Source organism: Amblyraja radiata, chromosome 26, assembly GCF_010909765.2.
Source record: "Amblyraja radiata isolate CabotCenter1 chromosome 26, sAmbRad1.1.pri, whole genome shotgun sequence".
Lineage (NCBI taxonomy): Eukaryota > Metazoa > Chordata > Chondrichthyes > Rajiformes > Rajidae > Amblyraja > Amblyraja radiata.
In genome coordinates this window covers 23,193,275-23,210,751 of record NC_045981.1, presented here as the reverse complement: position 1 = coordinate 23,210,751, position 17,477 = coordinate 23,193,275, and the positions used below count along the sequence as shown (strand labels likewise).

Sequence of the window (17,477 nt, the reverse complement as noted above, 5' to 3'; positions counted from 1 at the left end):
AGCCTATCCCGTATTCTTGAACTGTGGCCCCTGGTTCTGGACTCCCCCAACATTGGGAACATGTTTCCTGCATCTAGTCTGTCCAATCCCTTAATAATGTTATATGTTTCTCTAAGATACCCTCTCATCCTTTTAAATTCCAGTGAATAAAAGCCCAGACGCTCCATTCTTTCATCATATGGTAGTCCCGCCATCCTGGGAATTCACGTCCTGAACCTACGTTACACTCAAATTTGGAGTCCAAAACTGCACATACTCCAGGTGAGGTCTCACCAGGGCCCTGTACAACTGCATAAAAACCTCTTTGCTCTAATACTCAACTCCTCTTGTTATGAAGACCAACATGCCATTAGCTTTCACAACATGCTTACGTTCACTGCCTGTTGTACCTGCATGCTTACTTTCAGTGACTGATGTACTAGGACACCCAGGTCTCGCTGTACTTCCCCTTTAACTAACCTGACACCATTCAGATAATAATCTGCCTTCCCGTTCTTGCCACCAAAGTGGATAACCTCACATTTTTCCACATTATACTGCATCTGCCATGCATCTGCCCACTCACCCACCCTGTCCAAGTCATCCAGCATCCTCATAGCATCCTCTTCACAGTTCACACTGTCACCCAGCTTTGTGTCATCTGTAAATTTGCTAATGTTACTTTTAATTCCTTCATCTAAATCATTAATGTATATTTTAAATAGCTGCGGTCCCAGCACTGAGCCCTGCCGAACCACTAGATGAAAAAAAGTACTGAGGTGACATTCTATACAAATGTTGCAGTGGCTATTTAACACACAGATAATTGTTTGGTAGCACTTCAAGTACTTTCATTTTTAATTTAAATATTTTAATATTTCATTCAAATTTACTGAAAACTTGACAGCCTTGGACCACAAGCACCTTCATTAAGCCAAGATGAATTTCAAACTGAATTGTGTTTTATCATTACCAATAGGTAAGTGAGGAGCTAATTACTAATCTTTGCCACAAAACAGTCAATTTCAGATCTATGATTCTATAATACACAAAGTTTTAGCAGAGAAGTTAACGTCCGTAAAAATCAATATTGATGCGAGTCATAGAAAAAAGATTAAGAGCTGCAACATATAATTTAAATAATACATCATCTAAATAATGTAATGACTAGCATTCTAGTATCATTCAAATTTGTTAAAACTTACATGAATTTGAAAGCCATAATTTCTCTGGACTTGATATTCAGTTACGTTGTAGCAAGCAGATAAATCAATTTCACCATCGAGATCTGATGCCTGGGGGATAAACAGAGTGGTTATCAACAGAGATCTAGAAATCAATTTCCAAGATCCTTCTAATATAAAATGATATCCAAATAGAGGAGGCCTATGTATTTGCCTCAATAGTTAAACACTACAATCGTGTCAGATAATCTTCAGACGTAAATCCTAATTTTGTTCGATCAGATGTTAGAATGGTTCTGAAACCTGCTACTTAAAACAAACTTATTTTCTTTCCTTTCCAGTTCTGAGGAAGGACATCAAACGTGAAATATTGACATAGTTTCTCTTTCCACACATGCTCCCTGGTGTTTCCAGCATTTTCTGTATAAATGTATAAAAATAGCCTTTATTAAAATCTGACAATGTGCACTTTAACCACATGTGATTTTTTTTCTCTTACAAATCTCAAATTGTGCAGTACAGAGGCAAATAAATAATCGATGTGTCTTTGTCCCAAACATTATGGAGGGCACTGCACATGTATCTATTAAGAAAATGGTGACAAGGCAATGAGAAAATAACACAAAGTGCTGATCAGTGGATTAAGCTGCATTTCTGGAGAGCATTCGAGTTGCTGAACCAGGCTGTGATGCAATCAGTCAATATGCTCTCCAAAGCACAGGAATGAAGATTACAAAAAGTAGTGACACCGCCCAATCCATCGTGGGTACTGACCTCCCCTCCATCAAAGACATAGGAACCTGAAAACCGTGGTGTTCAGGTTCAGGAACAGCGTCTTCCCACAACCATCAGGCTATTGAACACTATGAACCTATAGAAGTTCAAGACAGTATTTGTCAACATACCAAATCTCCTCAATCTTCTAAGGAAGTAAATGCTTTGATGGGCTTTCTTAATGATTGCAGCAACGTGCTGTGTCCAGGACAGATCTCCAGAGTTATGCACACCCAGGAATTTGATGTTGCTGACTCTCCACCATCGAAGACAGGTTTGTTGATTCTCTGCCTTCCTATTCTACAGTGAACAATCATTTCCTTGGTTTTACTGATGTTGAGAGCAAGATGTTGTTCTGGCATCATTCAGTCAGAGTGGAGAGCAGGGGACTGAGCACACTGCCTTGAGGCGCCCACAGCCGATGGTTTAGAGGGGGATGTGCTGTTGCCAATTCGTGCCGATCGTGTTCTGCTAATGAGGAAGACAAGGATCCAGTTGCAAAGGAATGCACAGGAGGTCCAGTTATCCGAGGTTGGTAATAAGTTTGGAAGGGACGATGGTGTTTAATGCCAAACAATAGTCTATGAACAGCAGCCTGACATTTGAGTTTTTATTGTCCAAGTGGTCCAGTGCAGTGGAGAGCCAATACGATCGTGTCCTCCATTGATCTATTGCGGTGATAGGAAAATGGTAGTAGGTCCAGGTACTTGCCAAGTTAGGAGATGATATGTGCCATAACCAGCGCCTCGAAGAACTTTTGTGTCCCAGCAAGCAACTCACTGGGAGTCCTGGCAAGCAGGCTCGGCTCGCCACCGCATACCGACAACAGAGGACCTATTCGCCGAGGGTCGCTCATCACGGAGCGACGGAGGACCCGCCGATAGGCCCAGCTCGGCCTCTGCAAACTCAGAATCGGCCCCAAGCCACTGGCATCACTTGCACAAATGTATTGTTCTGGCTCACATACAGGACTCAATTACAATACCCAAACCCCAATTGCTGTGTAGGACAACAAACAGGTTCACATTGTTCTTGGCTAATAAGGTCAAATGTGTGACAATGATGGATCCAAGTGACGTGTCGGCAGCGAACCCCATTTAGTAAAATCCAGGTGAATGGCAAAGGTTTTGTTCTAATATAAAATATGATTGCAAGAATAACTCTCATTCAACAGTAAAAATATATTCCAAGAGCAATCTAATCTTAAAATAATGTGAGGAGAATGGAGTATGTGGCCGGTAAGCTGGGTTAAATAGTAAGATTAAACGAGAACTTACCAGTTCGAAGTTTGATCGTTATTTTATGAGGAGTACGTTGAGGGAATACGTGAAGAACCCCGCCAGGACGCATGCGTGACATTCTTCAAAGCAGCGGTGTGAAATCACAGATAACTGTAATGACTGAACAGTAAGATTAGAGAAGAAAATACCAGTTGAGTATGTGATCAAGGGTGGGAGCGGAGGGCACGTATTCCCTCAACGTACTCCTCATAAAATAACGATCAAACTTCGAACTGGTAAGTTCTCGTTTAATCTTACTATTTTACTTCGGAGTCACGTGAGTGACTACGTGAAGATTTCAAAGCTCTGTGATTTCATGCCGTGGAAACGAGTCCATGCATCACATCTGCCTTAATTGACTGTGGGAGGAATTGTGTTAACATGTTTAGACATGAATCCAACATTGAAATCCATGATAAATTGTTAACAACAAATTATAGCCCCTATTTATGGGGTGAAATTATATTACAGAACTTAAAATTGGCTCTGCAAAGTTTCAGTTTAACTACTGGTTTGTGGTAGAATAGTTGGAACATTTTCCCCTGATCCATCCCGCTGTCTCGAGGATTTGGTTCATTGGTACATCCAACTCCATAGCTGCCGATGTAGTTGCAGCCCTGGTGGAATAAGATTTGAATATGTTAGTATCCACCCCAGCTGTTGTTAAAACCTGTTTCAGCCATCTGGAAATAGTTTGAACCGACACTTTTTTGTGGGTTTGTTTGTGGCTGATTAGTAGTGCTATCTCATAGCCTCAGATGTTTTTGGTGTTCTCCATATAGAACAATAATTGTCTTATTATACAGAGACGATATCTGTAGGGTAATCCCTAAATTCTATTTTGAGGCCTGATGATCCCGGTCTGTTCTGTTTGACTAATTCGTAATATGAAACGTTATATTCCTGTTGAAGAAGTCATATAGTCCAGCCTTAACTTATGTACGACTGTACCCTTAGTGCCGTGACCAAAGCCATCAGCATGACTGTTTTGCTGGAGACCAATTCCTTAGCAACGTTAGGGCAATACTCATATCCCATTTAGAGAGTACCTGGTTCTTGGGGGATAGATATTAAAAATTCCCCTCATAAGTTTGGTTACCAGGGGTGAGTCCCAACAGAATGACGCTCTGATCCTCCCGATAGATATGTTGATAGGGCACTTCTGGCGCAGTTAATGGCACTGTAACTGAGCCCCTCGTCATAATGGAGGCCTGCCAGGAATTCGAGAACAGACGTTATGTTCATCAAACTGTAGGTGATGTTGTTTCTGTGACAATATATCTCCCATTTCCTGATGTATACCAGATATAGTTTTTGGTGGACTGTCTGTGGCCCGCTGAGATAATGTTCAATGTTCGGTCTGCCAGTCCCAGTTGCAGTAGAGGTTTCTTTAGACTCTACAAATTGATAGGTTTGTTGTTTTTGACATGGATGGGTTCCCCTGTTACGGGATGAACCAATAATCTGGTTGTTTCAGGATGGTGATGCATGGTTAAACCCCATGTTGAGTATCACAGGCCAAACGGCACTACCAATTAACAGACGCTGAGTCTTGTTGTATTTTTCGTAATACCCGACTGATGATGCAGAAAAGATGAGAATGCATAGATAAACAATTGCCCCCTCAATGCAGTGAAAAGCATCTGTCCCTGCTGTCCCAGGGTCTGGTTCCCAAGAAACACAGTTTGGTAACTGGTGATTAAGTCTTATTTTATTGAATTTGCGTGACCTGATGTCTGTCACTGAATTTTTGGGTTACCTGGTAGGTAAGTAGCTGATATTCCAATATTTCTCTGGATACACCATTACCAAATTGTATTAGTCAGATTGTCACTCTGTAGTCTAACACGCTGGTGATTTATCCCAGAGCAGTATGACTTTAGGCCATAGAACGCACCCCACATTTCCAGGTAGTTTATGCCCAGTGTCTGTGACAATTATGCCTCCTGTGCCTTTCATCTACCTCCACAGATGGAGATGGAAATTGGTAGTACCCCAACCAAGCGCACTGGCATCAGTTTGCTGCACCACTAAGGGTTGATAACGATAGGGTTGGAACAATGCCGAATGTTATCCCTCCACCATTTTAATTCCATAAGCTTTGATTGGTGGCTTATTGGTCTGTCGAAAAGACCAGTATTAACTTTGAGTGTTTGTATTTTGCCCTTTGTAGATTTTTGGTAATACAAAGGTCCAAATTGTGTGGCTGGAAAGGCAGACACTATATGCCGATTGTACTTGCTACCAATCTGATAGACGGTTCACTGATGTCAGTGGGGTTGTTGCAGGCCTCAGTTAAGACTGTAGCCTTGTCCTTTGGTAAAGTCACCGACATGTGAGCTGTCAATAGTGAACCCCAAATAATCCATTATGTTGGTAGGCGTTAGTTTAGATTTAACTGGATGGATGATAACCCCAGTTTTCACCCAATTGTATGGTGGCTGTTACAGCTAGTTAGGCCAACTCCAAAGTTATGCCCACAATTAGTATGATCGTATGATTATGTATTTGGTAGAGCTCTATACTGCCAGAGCTGCCCCATCCAGTTGAATTTTTTAAAATAACGTTTGTGATCAGTCCGTGTAGGCACTGAATAGTAAGCATCTTTTAGGTCGATGCTAGCCATGGAGTAGCCTTTGGAAATCAGTCCTTTAGCAGTTACCAGTTCCGATTTTGTACTGAATATATAGTACAATGTATTCCAGCCAATCGTGTTGGGTTTACCCATTACCCCTTTTGCACAATTCAATGGTATATCCCTGGATACTGCTTAGGATATAAGTGTCTGTAGTTAATATACACCATATCCAAAAGAGTGTAATCTCCCACCAATGTGTGTATTATCCACTCTTCCTATAATTTGTAAGGGACCAGACCCCCCTACCTCCATTGTTGCCAGTGGAAGTTTGCTTCTTCTGTGTGGTCTTCGTGGAGGTTGAGGCGCCGGTGTCTGGGTTTGTTTTTGGGTTGGGGGTTTGCGCATCTTCCAGAAAGGCCGGTCTGGGCTATGGTCTAAAAGACCGCTGCCCTGTATGCCCGGCCTTTGAGCTTTCACCAGCTTCTCTTGTTCTGCTGGTGGGTGCATAAGGGTGCTGTCTTTGGCTGTAGGAGATCCTTAATGTTGTCGCCTTTATGAGCCCCAGGGCTTTCCTAAGTCCTGCTCCGACATGTTTCCAGATGCTATTTCCACGACTGGAACATTCAGGGATGCGCAGTTTCCTGGTCCCAAGTATTTTTGCAGTGGTGTCCATCGTGGTCTGGCTGTATGTATTTGGACACCATGACCAGTAGATTTTGCCTTCCTGCACCTTCTGCACACTTGTAGTTTTGTTCGTCAAAACCCCTCTTCAGGGTCAGCCCAGAATTGACCCCCCAGTACTTCCCTCTGACGAGGGAGATGCACTGTGCAGCCCTACAAGAGGTGCTGCTGTGGGTTTTACATAGTGCCCACAGTGACTAAACTCCATCTCCCGGAGCCTGTCATGTTGGAGCTCGGCTCCATAAGCCGCTCCAACTTTCTTTCATGTTGGAGCTCGGATCCATAAGCCGCTCCAACTTTCTTTTCCATGTTGGAGCTTGGCTCCATAAGCCGCTTCAACTGGCTCCAGCGCTCACGGTCGCTGGCCGCCCAAAGTCGGACTCATCAGTCAACGACTCTTTTGGTTTTCTTCTTGCCTTCCCGCCCAGACGCAGTGTTTTAATCTGGCCGGTGCGGGGGTGAAGTCGGGCACAGCTGTTCCCTTATGGGTGATTCCTGTGCCGCCGGCCGGTGCTGGCGTCCGCAACTCCACGGTCTTCCCCCGCCAGCTTTGTCGCAGCTCTGGTCGACTTCTTTGCCTTGTGCATGTTTCCCCCACCTGTAGAACAGTATGGGAACAATAAAGACCGCAGTATCACTTACCTGCAGGTCCAGGCTTAAAACTTGCCGTTGTTTGCACAGCTCTCCATGTTTCCCCACCTGTGAAACAGTATGGGGAGAATAAAGACCGCAGTTTCACTTACCTGCAGGTCCAGGTTTAAACTGTCGCTACGGGGGAACGTCGTTCCACTCCGCCTCCTGCCGTTTCGACTTGTCAAAGTCGACGGCCCCATTCTGAATAGTCTCCCGCCCGGCCGTGGTGTTCTGGCCGACGCGGGACCAAAAGTCTGCACAGCTGATCCCACTTATGGGGCTTGTGCCTTTAGCTGCTGCTGGCTCCCGCAACTTTGCGGTCCTCCCCAGCCAGCTTCACTCGCAGCACTTGTGGACACTATTTTGTCCAGCTTCCCCCCCCCCCCGTGTAAAAACAGCGCGGGGACAAACACTACCGCAGAGTAAATCACTTACCTGCAGGTAGCGGTTTCAAACTTACCACTGCGGGTGAGCGCTCCACCCCGCCTGTCGTTTCGCAAACGTGAAAGCGATATGACACGCATGCGTCCTGGCGGGGTTCTTCACGTAGTCACTCACGTGACTCCGAAGTAAAATCATTGTCTCCTTATGCTCTGGACTTGCTAAACATTGCACTCTGTGCTTCAGGTACTGAAGGGCAATTTTGACAGCTTTGCCACAGAAAAATAATTGGCGGCTTTTGCTTTGTGCATTTGGTTCCATGGATGAAACTTTGAGCCTTCATAGTCTCCCAGCTATGTTAGACTCTCCCTGACTGTGGAGCTTTAGTTAACTAATTTGAGCTTTCGATATCCAATTTAATTACGGTAACAGTAATGTGAAACTTGGCGTCTGACAAATGGACAAGTAAGTGCAGTGAACACATCCATAAGCCAAATTTTGCAGTAATCCGATTAAAAGTTTGGCAACAACATCATTATTTTTAAGAAGTTTGAAATACCATGTACAGAAGTCAACTTAACACATTAAATCAGGATTCTTTAGATTAGTTGACTGAACCACAGCATCAAAATGCATTGTTGCATTGTTCGAGTTTGAAAATAGTGCATTGTTGCTGCATTTAGTCACAGGGAGCAAGCAGGGATCAAGCATGGATCTGATGCCAATTTTTGCCCAAATATTAAAGGCAGCCACAGTTTCTGTAATACTAATGTGCTAGCTATCTATCTCAACCAAGATCGATGACTTTGAATGCCAAGGTGGATGATAGAAAGATATTAAACTAGTGTAGGAGTTTTGTATAGAATTACTGATAATAAACGAGTTGGTCAATTATTATTAAAGATAAGATTTTTCTAATAGTTACCAGGATACAAAACATCTTTCTGAAGGAGGCTTGAGCAAGCACATTTATGAAACTCGTGTCTATAGCTGATTCAGCTGAGTTTCTATCACGTTTCAGTGCAATGGAAATGAAAATTTGTACAACATGCAAATGACCCAAAAGAGTTATTTTATCCTGCTGCAAAAGGCAAACATTATGCCCAATATCAGAGATCTACAAGTAATATTTTAGGTTTATGGTCTTAACAAAATATGTTTTTCAAACATAGTACTTACATCCTCAGCAATTGAGTCCTTGTAGTAGCGTAGACTTTGGTCGGTCAGTACAAACCAGTATTTCTTCCACTGAAAGACAAAAAAACCTATTGTTTTAATAACTAAATAGAAATATCCAAAGAGAGCTAATTTTCCATTTAATGGACAAGTAAGCCAATCATTCCAGAAAATGTAAAAGTTCTCAACCGGAAACATCACTTAACCATGTTCTCCAGGAATGCTGCCTGGCCTGCTGAGTTACTCCAGCACTTTGTCTCTTTTTTATAAACCAGCATCTGTAGTTCCTTGTAACTACATTCCAGATAATTAATTGATAACGAATCAACTATCAACATGCAGAACTTGGCTATTCAAGCTGTTCTTGCATTTCCTGGATGGATCTGCCAAAAAGCTGAGATCAAATGAGGCTAAATCGCATGTTGGCACTGCCTACTACAGCTGTTGTGCATAATCATATTGCCCAAAATTGGGATCAGATTAGGAAAAAGGGAAGTGCAATGAGACCTGGGTGTCCTTGTACACCAGTCACTGAAAGTAAACATGCAGGTACAGCTAATGTTCATAAAGAGAGGATTTGACTATAAGAGTACTTGGTTAAAATCCTACTCACAGCTGGCAGAAAGGCCATTACAAGAAACTGGCTTGCAGCGGACACACCCAGACTTAGACAATGGTTAGACATAGTACAGGAAATATTTGTCATGGAGAAAATGTCATATTCTCCAAGAGTGAAAGAAGACGAGTTTAACAGAAAATGGGGAAAACGGATTAGGTATAGAAATAAAGACATCAACACTGTATAATTTTATTGACAATAACTAAACAATAACTTTGAGTATAGAAGTTGTGATGTAATGTTAAAATTGTACAAGGCATTGGTGAGGCCAACTCTGGAGTATGGTGTACAATATTGGTCGCCTAATTATAGGAAGGATGTCAACAAAATAGAGAGAGTACAGAGGAGATTTACTAGAATGTTGCCTGGGTTTCAGCAAATAAGTTACAGAGAAAGGTTGAACAAGTTAGGGCTTTATTCTTTGGAGCGCAGAAGGTTAAGGGGGGACTTGATAGAGGTTTTTAAAATGATGAGAGGGATAGACAGAGTTGACGTGGAAAAGCTTTTCCCACTGAGAGTAGGGAAGATTCAAACAAGGGGACATGACTTGAGAATTAAGGGACTGAAGTTTAGGGGTAACATGAGGGGGAACTTCTTTACTCAGAGAGTGGTGGCTGTGTGGAATGAGCTTCCAGTGAAGGTGGTGGAGGCAGGTTCGTTTTTATCATTTAAAAATAAATTGGATAGTTATATGGATGGGAAAGGAATGGAGGGTTATGGTCTGAGCGCAGGTATATGGGACTAGGGGAGATTATGTGTTCGGCACGGACTAGAGGGGTCGAGATGGCCTGTTTCCGTGCTGTAATTGTTATAATGTAAGTTATTGCAAAATGTTTTAATAAGAAAATTAAATAAGAAAATAGTTCTGTATACTGCATCATTAATTGTAAACTGAACTGTTGTACGTTTCACTGCATTGTTGTATGTTTCGTTGTTATATTTGTGTTTTATTTGTGTATGCATAAAAGCAATAAAGACTAAAGTGAAAAAAAGAGTACCTTTTCACCCAGAGAGTTGTGAATTTGTGGAATTCTCTGCCACAGGAGGCAGTAGAGGCCAATCCACTGGATGATTTAAAAAAAGAGTTAGATAGAGCTCTTGGGGCTAGCGGAATCTTGGTTCTTGGTCCTCCAAAATATTCCAAATGGAATTTAAATGGAGATGGTGGACTTAATCAAAAAAGGATTCTTGGAGAAGAAGAGCTACCTTAAATGTAGTTGTGTCTGGTTGAGTAACTATGGTAGGGTGATGACTATTCCATGCTTTAATTGTGCAGGGGAAGAATGAATTGCTGCACACATCTATCTTGGTAGCTGGTATCTCAAATTGGATCAAGGGATATGGGGAGAAGGCAGGCACGGGTTATGATTGTGGATGATCAGCCATGATTACAATGAATGGCGGTGCTGGCTCAAAGGGCCAAATGGTCGCCTCCTGCACCTATTTTCAATGTTTCACTTTTCACTCCATATGGTAACAATTCATTAAGACATGACTGCAGGCAGTCCAAATTTTGCCCATGTAATGTTTTCTGTACCAGAGGCAGGACAGAAGAATACAATTTAAAGCAGCATATAATGACTAAGAACAATAATCCAGATGATTTTGCTCTTTGCTGAGACTGGAGTTTTTCATCCAAACATATTAAATCACATTTTTCTAACATTAATATTAAAATATTTTAGAGTCATAAGTGTTGTACAGTACAGAAATGTACTCTTAGGGCCTCCACATCTATGTGACCTTTATGTGCATTTGTGAATCCCATTAGGTCTGTATTCTTTAATGCCTTCCTTATTTAGATGCCTATCAACCTGCTTTTTAAACGCAGTGATTGTATCTGACTCCATCACCTCTTCCAGTAGCAAGTTCCAGACCTCAACCACTCGTCCTGTTAAAATAATTTTGCTTAAATCCTTTTAAAAATCCTCAAGGATTTATGTACTGTTAATATAAAAATAGATGATGGACAGTTGTTTAGGGTTTTAGTTTGGTGATACAGCATGGAAACATGCCCCACGGCCCACATGAACCATCGATAACCCGTTCACACTAATTATTTTTTCTTCCACTTGCGCATCCACTCCCTGCACACTAGGGACAATTTAGAAAGACCAATTAACCTACAAACTCTGAGATGTGGGACGAAGCTGGGGCATACCCACGCAGTCACAAGGAGTATGTGAAAACTTCACATAGCAGTACCCGAGATCAGGATCGAATCTCGGTCTCCAACACTTTGAGGGAACAGTGCTACCAGCTGTGCTACTGTGCCACCCTTTGTGGTTGCACTGAGTTGTTGTGGATGTATAGCCTCTTTTGGTGTTGTACGATTCTATGACATATGTGTACGATTCTATGACGTATGCAGGGCTGCCAACTCTCACGCTTTGAGCATGACACTCACGCATTCCAGCCAATTCTCATGCCCTCAAGCTGAAGACTGAATTCTCACGCTGACAGGCTGTCTTCAGTCCCTACACAGCAAAGATCCTATAGCGGAGCTAAAGGGTCTTTGCTGCACAGTTTGTCGCTTTGCGCCACATGACAGCGATCTGCACGGATTGGGGAAGCGCGTCTGTCCCGGGCAGCGGGTGTCAGCGCTCTTGTGCGCCGTCTGCGAGCTCTGCGTTGCCGGCTACCGCGACAACCTCCCTCCCTCCTGCCCTTCAACTCACACGGCAGCGCCAGCGCCGCCAATCACGCTGCACCATGCCCGCCAGACTCCCCATTGGGCGGCCGGGGAAAGAGATGGAGGAGAGGGAGGGGAGAAAGAGAGAGAGAGGGGGAAAGAAAAAAAGGGAGGGATGGAGGCAAAGAGAGACAGGGGGAGGGAATGTAGAAAGGGGATGAAGGAAGGGAAGGAGAAAGGGGAGAAAGAGGAAGCGTGTGGAAAAAGAGGGAGGGTGAGGAAAGAGAGGGAGGGGGAGGAAAGAGGGAGGGACAGGGGGAGGAAAGAGGGAGGAGGGAGGAAGGGGAGGAAAGAGGGAGGGAGGGAAGGATGGAGGGGGGGGGGAAAGGAAAGGTGTGTGTGTGTGTCTGTCTCCCTGTGTGTGTGTGTGTCTCCCTGTGTGTGTGTGTCTCTGTGTCTCCCTGTGTGTGTGTGGGTATCCCTGTGTGTGTGTGTGTGTGTGTGTGTCTCCCCGTGTGTGTCTCTGTGTCTCCCTGTGTTAGTGTGTGTGTGTGTGTGTGTGTGTGTGTGTGTGTGTGTGTGTGTGTGTGTCCCCATGTGTGTCTCTGTGTCTCCCTGTGTGTGTGTGTGTGTGGCTCCACGTGTGTGTGTCTCCCTGTGTGTGTGTGTGTGGCTCCCCGTGTGTGTGTGTGTGTGTGTATCCCTGTGTGTGTGTGTGTGTGTGTGTCCCCGTGTGTGTGTCTGTCTGTCTCCCTGTGTGTGTGTGTGTGTGTGTCTCCCTGTGTGTGTGTGTCTGTCTGTCTCCCTGTGTGTGTGTGTGTGTGTGTGTGTGTGTGTGTGTGTGTGTGTGTGTGTGTATCTTCCTTTGTGTATGTGTCTCCCTGTGTGTCTGTTGTCACATCCTGGCCTTAGACAGGGCTGCCAACTCTTACGCTTTGAGCGTGAGAGTCACGCATTTCAGCCAATTCTCACGCTGTCTTCAGTCCCTGCACAGTTTGTCTCTTTTGCGCCACATCTGAGCGATCTGTGCGGTCTGTGGAAGAGCGTCGGTTGGCGGCTGTGAGTGACTTCACATCTCTTTTCTTCTCTTCTCTTCTCTTCTTTCTTGGTTGGATGTGCAGCCGCCGACAACATGAAGCAGCCGGAGATAGAACTAACCAGGGGAATCAGTTGTAAAACATGGGGGGACCACAATGAGGCCTAACATCTAGGACAGGGTTCGGCAACCTACGGCACAAGGACCAAATCCGGCCCGTAACCTGAAAAAACGAGTTTATTTTCAATTCGTTTTCGCGGAGTCAGGGCAGGCGAGCCGACCTGAGAACTGCAGCCAGTCCCTGGGACGCGAGCTGATCTGGGAACGGCAGCCAGTCCCTGGGCACGCAGAATGCCAACTTGATCATTATGGACAAATTGGGCCAGCCATGTACATGTTGTATAACTGACTCTATGCTGATCTGAATGGGCTTAGAATGACCATTTAAGCAAAATTGTCCTCACTTTCCCCATTTTGATTCTTGAGTAATATCCCTAGCAGCGTTAAAGTACTTATGAGGTAGAGTCAGGAAAGGGAACATGTTATTATTTTAGTTTGCTTTAATTTGTTAGTTGATTTTTTGTTGACTGCCATAATTTCTGAAATGGTCTTAATGTAACTTAACTGTTATAAAGCAGTAATAAGTGATTTTTGTCCAAACTTGCTTAAAATGTTTGCATTATTACCAGGGCTGCCAACTCTCACGCATTGAGCGTGAGACTCACGCATTTCACAAAATTCTCACGCTGATCACAAAATTATATAATGAGATAGGACCTGTTTTGCTTAACAAATAGTGTAGGAAGGAATTGCAGATGCTGGTTTAAACTGAAGATAGACACTAAAAACTAGAAAAACCTCAGCAGGCAGAATCTCTGGAGAGAAAGAATGGGTGATGTTTCGAGTCGAGAACTTCAGCCTGAAGAGGTTGAAAACCAGTCATAAAACACAATGACTGGACATGTGTGTTATCCATCTAAGGGCAGAAATCAGAATCATGTGTTCATCTTTATTCACGTGACACCATCATAAATATATTACAGAAAAAATAATTTAATGGGGTGGCACAGTGGCGCAGCGGTAGAGTTGCTGCCTTACTACCACATGGGTTTTCTCTGGATATTCCGGTTTCTCCCATATCCGAAAGAAGCGCAGGTTTGTAGGTTAATTGGCTTCTGTAAATTGTCCCTGGCGTGATGGATGGAATTGGTGTATGATAGATTGCTGGTCGGTGTGGACGTTGTGGGCAGAAGGGCCTGTTTCCATATATATTTTTACATATATATCTTAATTTCATTGAACCATATATGATTGAATATGTGGCATTATTTTCGTCTTGTTTCTATATTCAAAGGGTAAGGTTCAAACCGTCTGAAGAAGGGTTTCGGCCCAGAAACGTTGCCTATTTCCTTCGCTCCACAGATGCTGCCGCACCCGTTGAGTTTCTCCAGCAATTTTGTCTACCTTCGATTCTCCAGCATCTGCAGTTCCTTCTTGAACAAGGTTGATTGATTTATTTGTGCAGAACAGTGATGGAAGTCCAACTTTTGCTTTGTTTCTCTGAAATGTTCTCTATATATATGCATAACAGCATGAATATAATCTGATTTCCATACATGAATATAGTCATTTATGTGCTGCACCTGTTGATCAGAGCCTGGCTCTATTGTGGAATGTAATTAGGAATGTAATTTAGCCGTACCTTATTCATACCTAATCCAATTTAAAGCATAAATGTTGCATTCAAATGCTAGTTAAAAGACACGTTACAGTATGCACCAGATTGCCTTCAATCTTGCCCATTATCGTAACAATTTAATTAGTAAAACATTTCCTCCATCACCTTCCTGATAAAGCCTGGCAATTGTGAGAATATCCTGTCCCCAAGAATCTTCTCCAATAATTTTCCTACTACTTTTCTGGCTTGCAAGGCTCACTAGCCGGCAGGTAACTGCCTTATTTCTGCTGTCCTTCTCACCAAAAGGAACAACAACATGACTTTAAAATGAAAAATCTCTTTCGGACCCCCAGCTATCTCCTCCCTTTCTTCCCATAGTAACCTGGGATATCATCTGGTCCAAGACATCTAACATGTCACCCACCTTTATACTAACTTGTTCCTGATTATTATTGTTCAAGTACCCCTCCTTGAGCTCAATACCTTGGATGTACTTAACCAATTCACCTGCATTTAAGCCCATAACACCAAGTCAATGGTGTGACCCAGTGGTATGGTCAATAGTGGGAAAGATAACCATATAACCATATAACAATTACAGCACGGAAACAGGCCATCTCGGCCCTACAAGTCCGTGCCGAACAATTATTTTCCCTTAGTCCCACCTGCCTGCACTCATACCATAACCCTCCATTCCCTTCTCATCCATATGCCTATCCAATTTATTTTTAAATGATACCAACCAACCTGCCTCCACCACTTCCACTGGAAGCTCATTCCACACCGCTACCACTCTCTGAGTAAAGAAGTTCCCCCTCATGTTACCCCTAAACTTCTGTCCCTTAATTCTGAAGTCATGTCCTCTTGTTTGAATCTTCCCTATTCTCAAAGGGAAAAGCTTGTCCACATCAACTCTGTCTATCCCTCTCATCATTTTAAAGACCTCTATCAAGTCCCCCCTTAACCTTCTGCGCTCCAGAGAATAAAGACCTAACTTATTCAACCTTTCTCTGTAACTTAATTGTTGAAACCCAAGCAACATTCTAGTAAATCTCCTCTGTACTCTCTCTATTTTGTTGACATCCTTCCTATAATTAGGCGACCAAAATTGTACACCATACTCCAGATTTGGTCTCACCAATGCCTTGTACAATTTTAACATTACATCCCAGCTTCTATACTCAATGCTCTGATTTATAAAGGCTAGCATACCAAAAGCTTTCTTTACCACCCTATCTGTATGAGATTCCACCTTCAAGGAACTATGCACGGTTATTCCCAGATCCCTCTGTTCAACTGCATTCTTCAATTCCCTACCATTTACCATGTACGTCCTATTTTGATTTGTCCTGCCAAGGTGTAGCACCTCACATTTATCAGCATTAAACTCCATCTGCCATCTTTCAGCCCATTCTTCCAAATGGCCTAAATCACTCTGTAGACTTTGGAAATCCTCTTCATTATCCACAACTATCACACTATCTTGGTATCATCTGCATACTTACTAATCCAATTTACCACACCTTCATCCAGATCATTGATGTACATGACAAACAACAAAGGACCCAACACAGATCCCTGAGGCACCCCACTAGTCACCTGCCTCTAACCCGACAAACAGCCATCCACCATTACCCTCCGGCTTCTCCCATTCAGCCACTGCTGAATCCATCTTGCTATTCCTGCATTTATACCCAACAGTTTAACCTTCTTAACCAACCTTCCATGAGGAACCTTGTCAAAGGCCTTACTAAAGTCCATATAGACAACATCCACTGCTTTACCCTCGTCAATTTCCCCAGTAACCTCTTCAAAAAATTCAAGAAGATTAGTCAAACATGACCTTCCAGGCACAAATCCATGTTGACTGTTCCTAATCAGACCCTGTTTATCCAGATGCTTATATATATTATCTCTAAGTATCTTTTCCATTAATTTGCCCACCACTCAAGTCAAACTAACAGGTCTATAATTGCTAGGTTTACTCTTAGAACCCTTTTTAAACAATGGAACAACATGCGCAGTACGCCAATCCTCGGGGACTATTCCCGTTTCTAATGACATTTGAAATATTTCTGTCATAGCCCCGGCTATTTCTACACTAACTTCCCTCAATGTCCTAGGGAATATCCTGTCAGGACCTGGAGACTTATCCACTTTTATATTTTTCAAAAGTGTCAGTACTTCTTTTACTTTGAAACTCATAGTATCCATAGCTACTCTACTAGTTTCCCTTACCTCACATAATTTAATATCCTTCTCCTTGGTGAATACCGAAGAAAAGAAATTGTTCAATATCTCCCCCATCTTTTTTGGCTCTGCAGATAGCTGTCCACTCTGTCTCTCCAATGGACCAATTTTATCCCTCGTTATCCTTTTGCTATTAATATAGCTGTAGAAACCCTTTGGATTTGCTTTCACCTTACTTGCCAAAGCAACCTCATGTCTTCTTTTAGCTTTTCTAATATCTTTATTAAGATTCTTTTTACATTCCTTATACTCCTCAAGCACCTCATTTACTTCATGCTGCCTATAATTATTGTAGATCTCCCTCTTTTTCCTAACAAGCTGTCCAATTTCCCTTGAAAACCAGGGCTCTTTCCAATTTTTACTGTTTCCTTTCAACCGAACAGGAACATAAAGATTCTGTACTCTTAAAATTTCCCCTTTAAATGTCCTCCATTTCTCTTCTTCATCCTTCCCATAAAACAAAATGTCCCAGTTCACTCCTTTTAAATCATTTCACATCTCATCAAAGTTAGCCTTTCTCCAATCAAAAATCTCAACCCTAGGTCCAGTTCTGACCCTCTCCATAATTATATTGAAACTAATGGTATTGTGATCAC

At 42.9% G+C, this 17,477-nt stretch overlaps 1 protein-coding gene across 2 annotated transcripts in view; it reads right to left on the bottom strand.

The window, feature by feature from the left end:
• Nucleotides 1-17,477, bottom strand: part of LOC116988057 (protein outspread-like) — a 298,795-nt gene that overhangs the window by 75,206 nt on the left and 206,112 nt on the right. For both annotated transcript variants that reach the window (XM_033044495.1, XM_033044494.1), the window contains exons 11-12: nt 8,670-8,738; nt 1,185-1,274 (exon numbers count right to left, since the gene is read on the bottom strand). In XM_033044495.1, the coding sequence (XP_032900386.1) occupies nt 1,185-1,274; nt 8,670-8,738 (159 nt within the window). The remainder of the gene's footprint in view (nt 1-1,184; nt 1,275-8,669; nt 8,739-17,477) is intronic.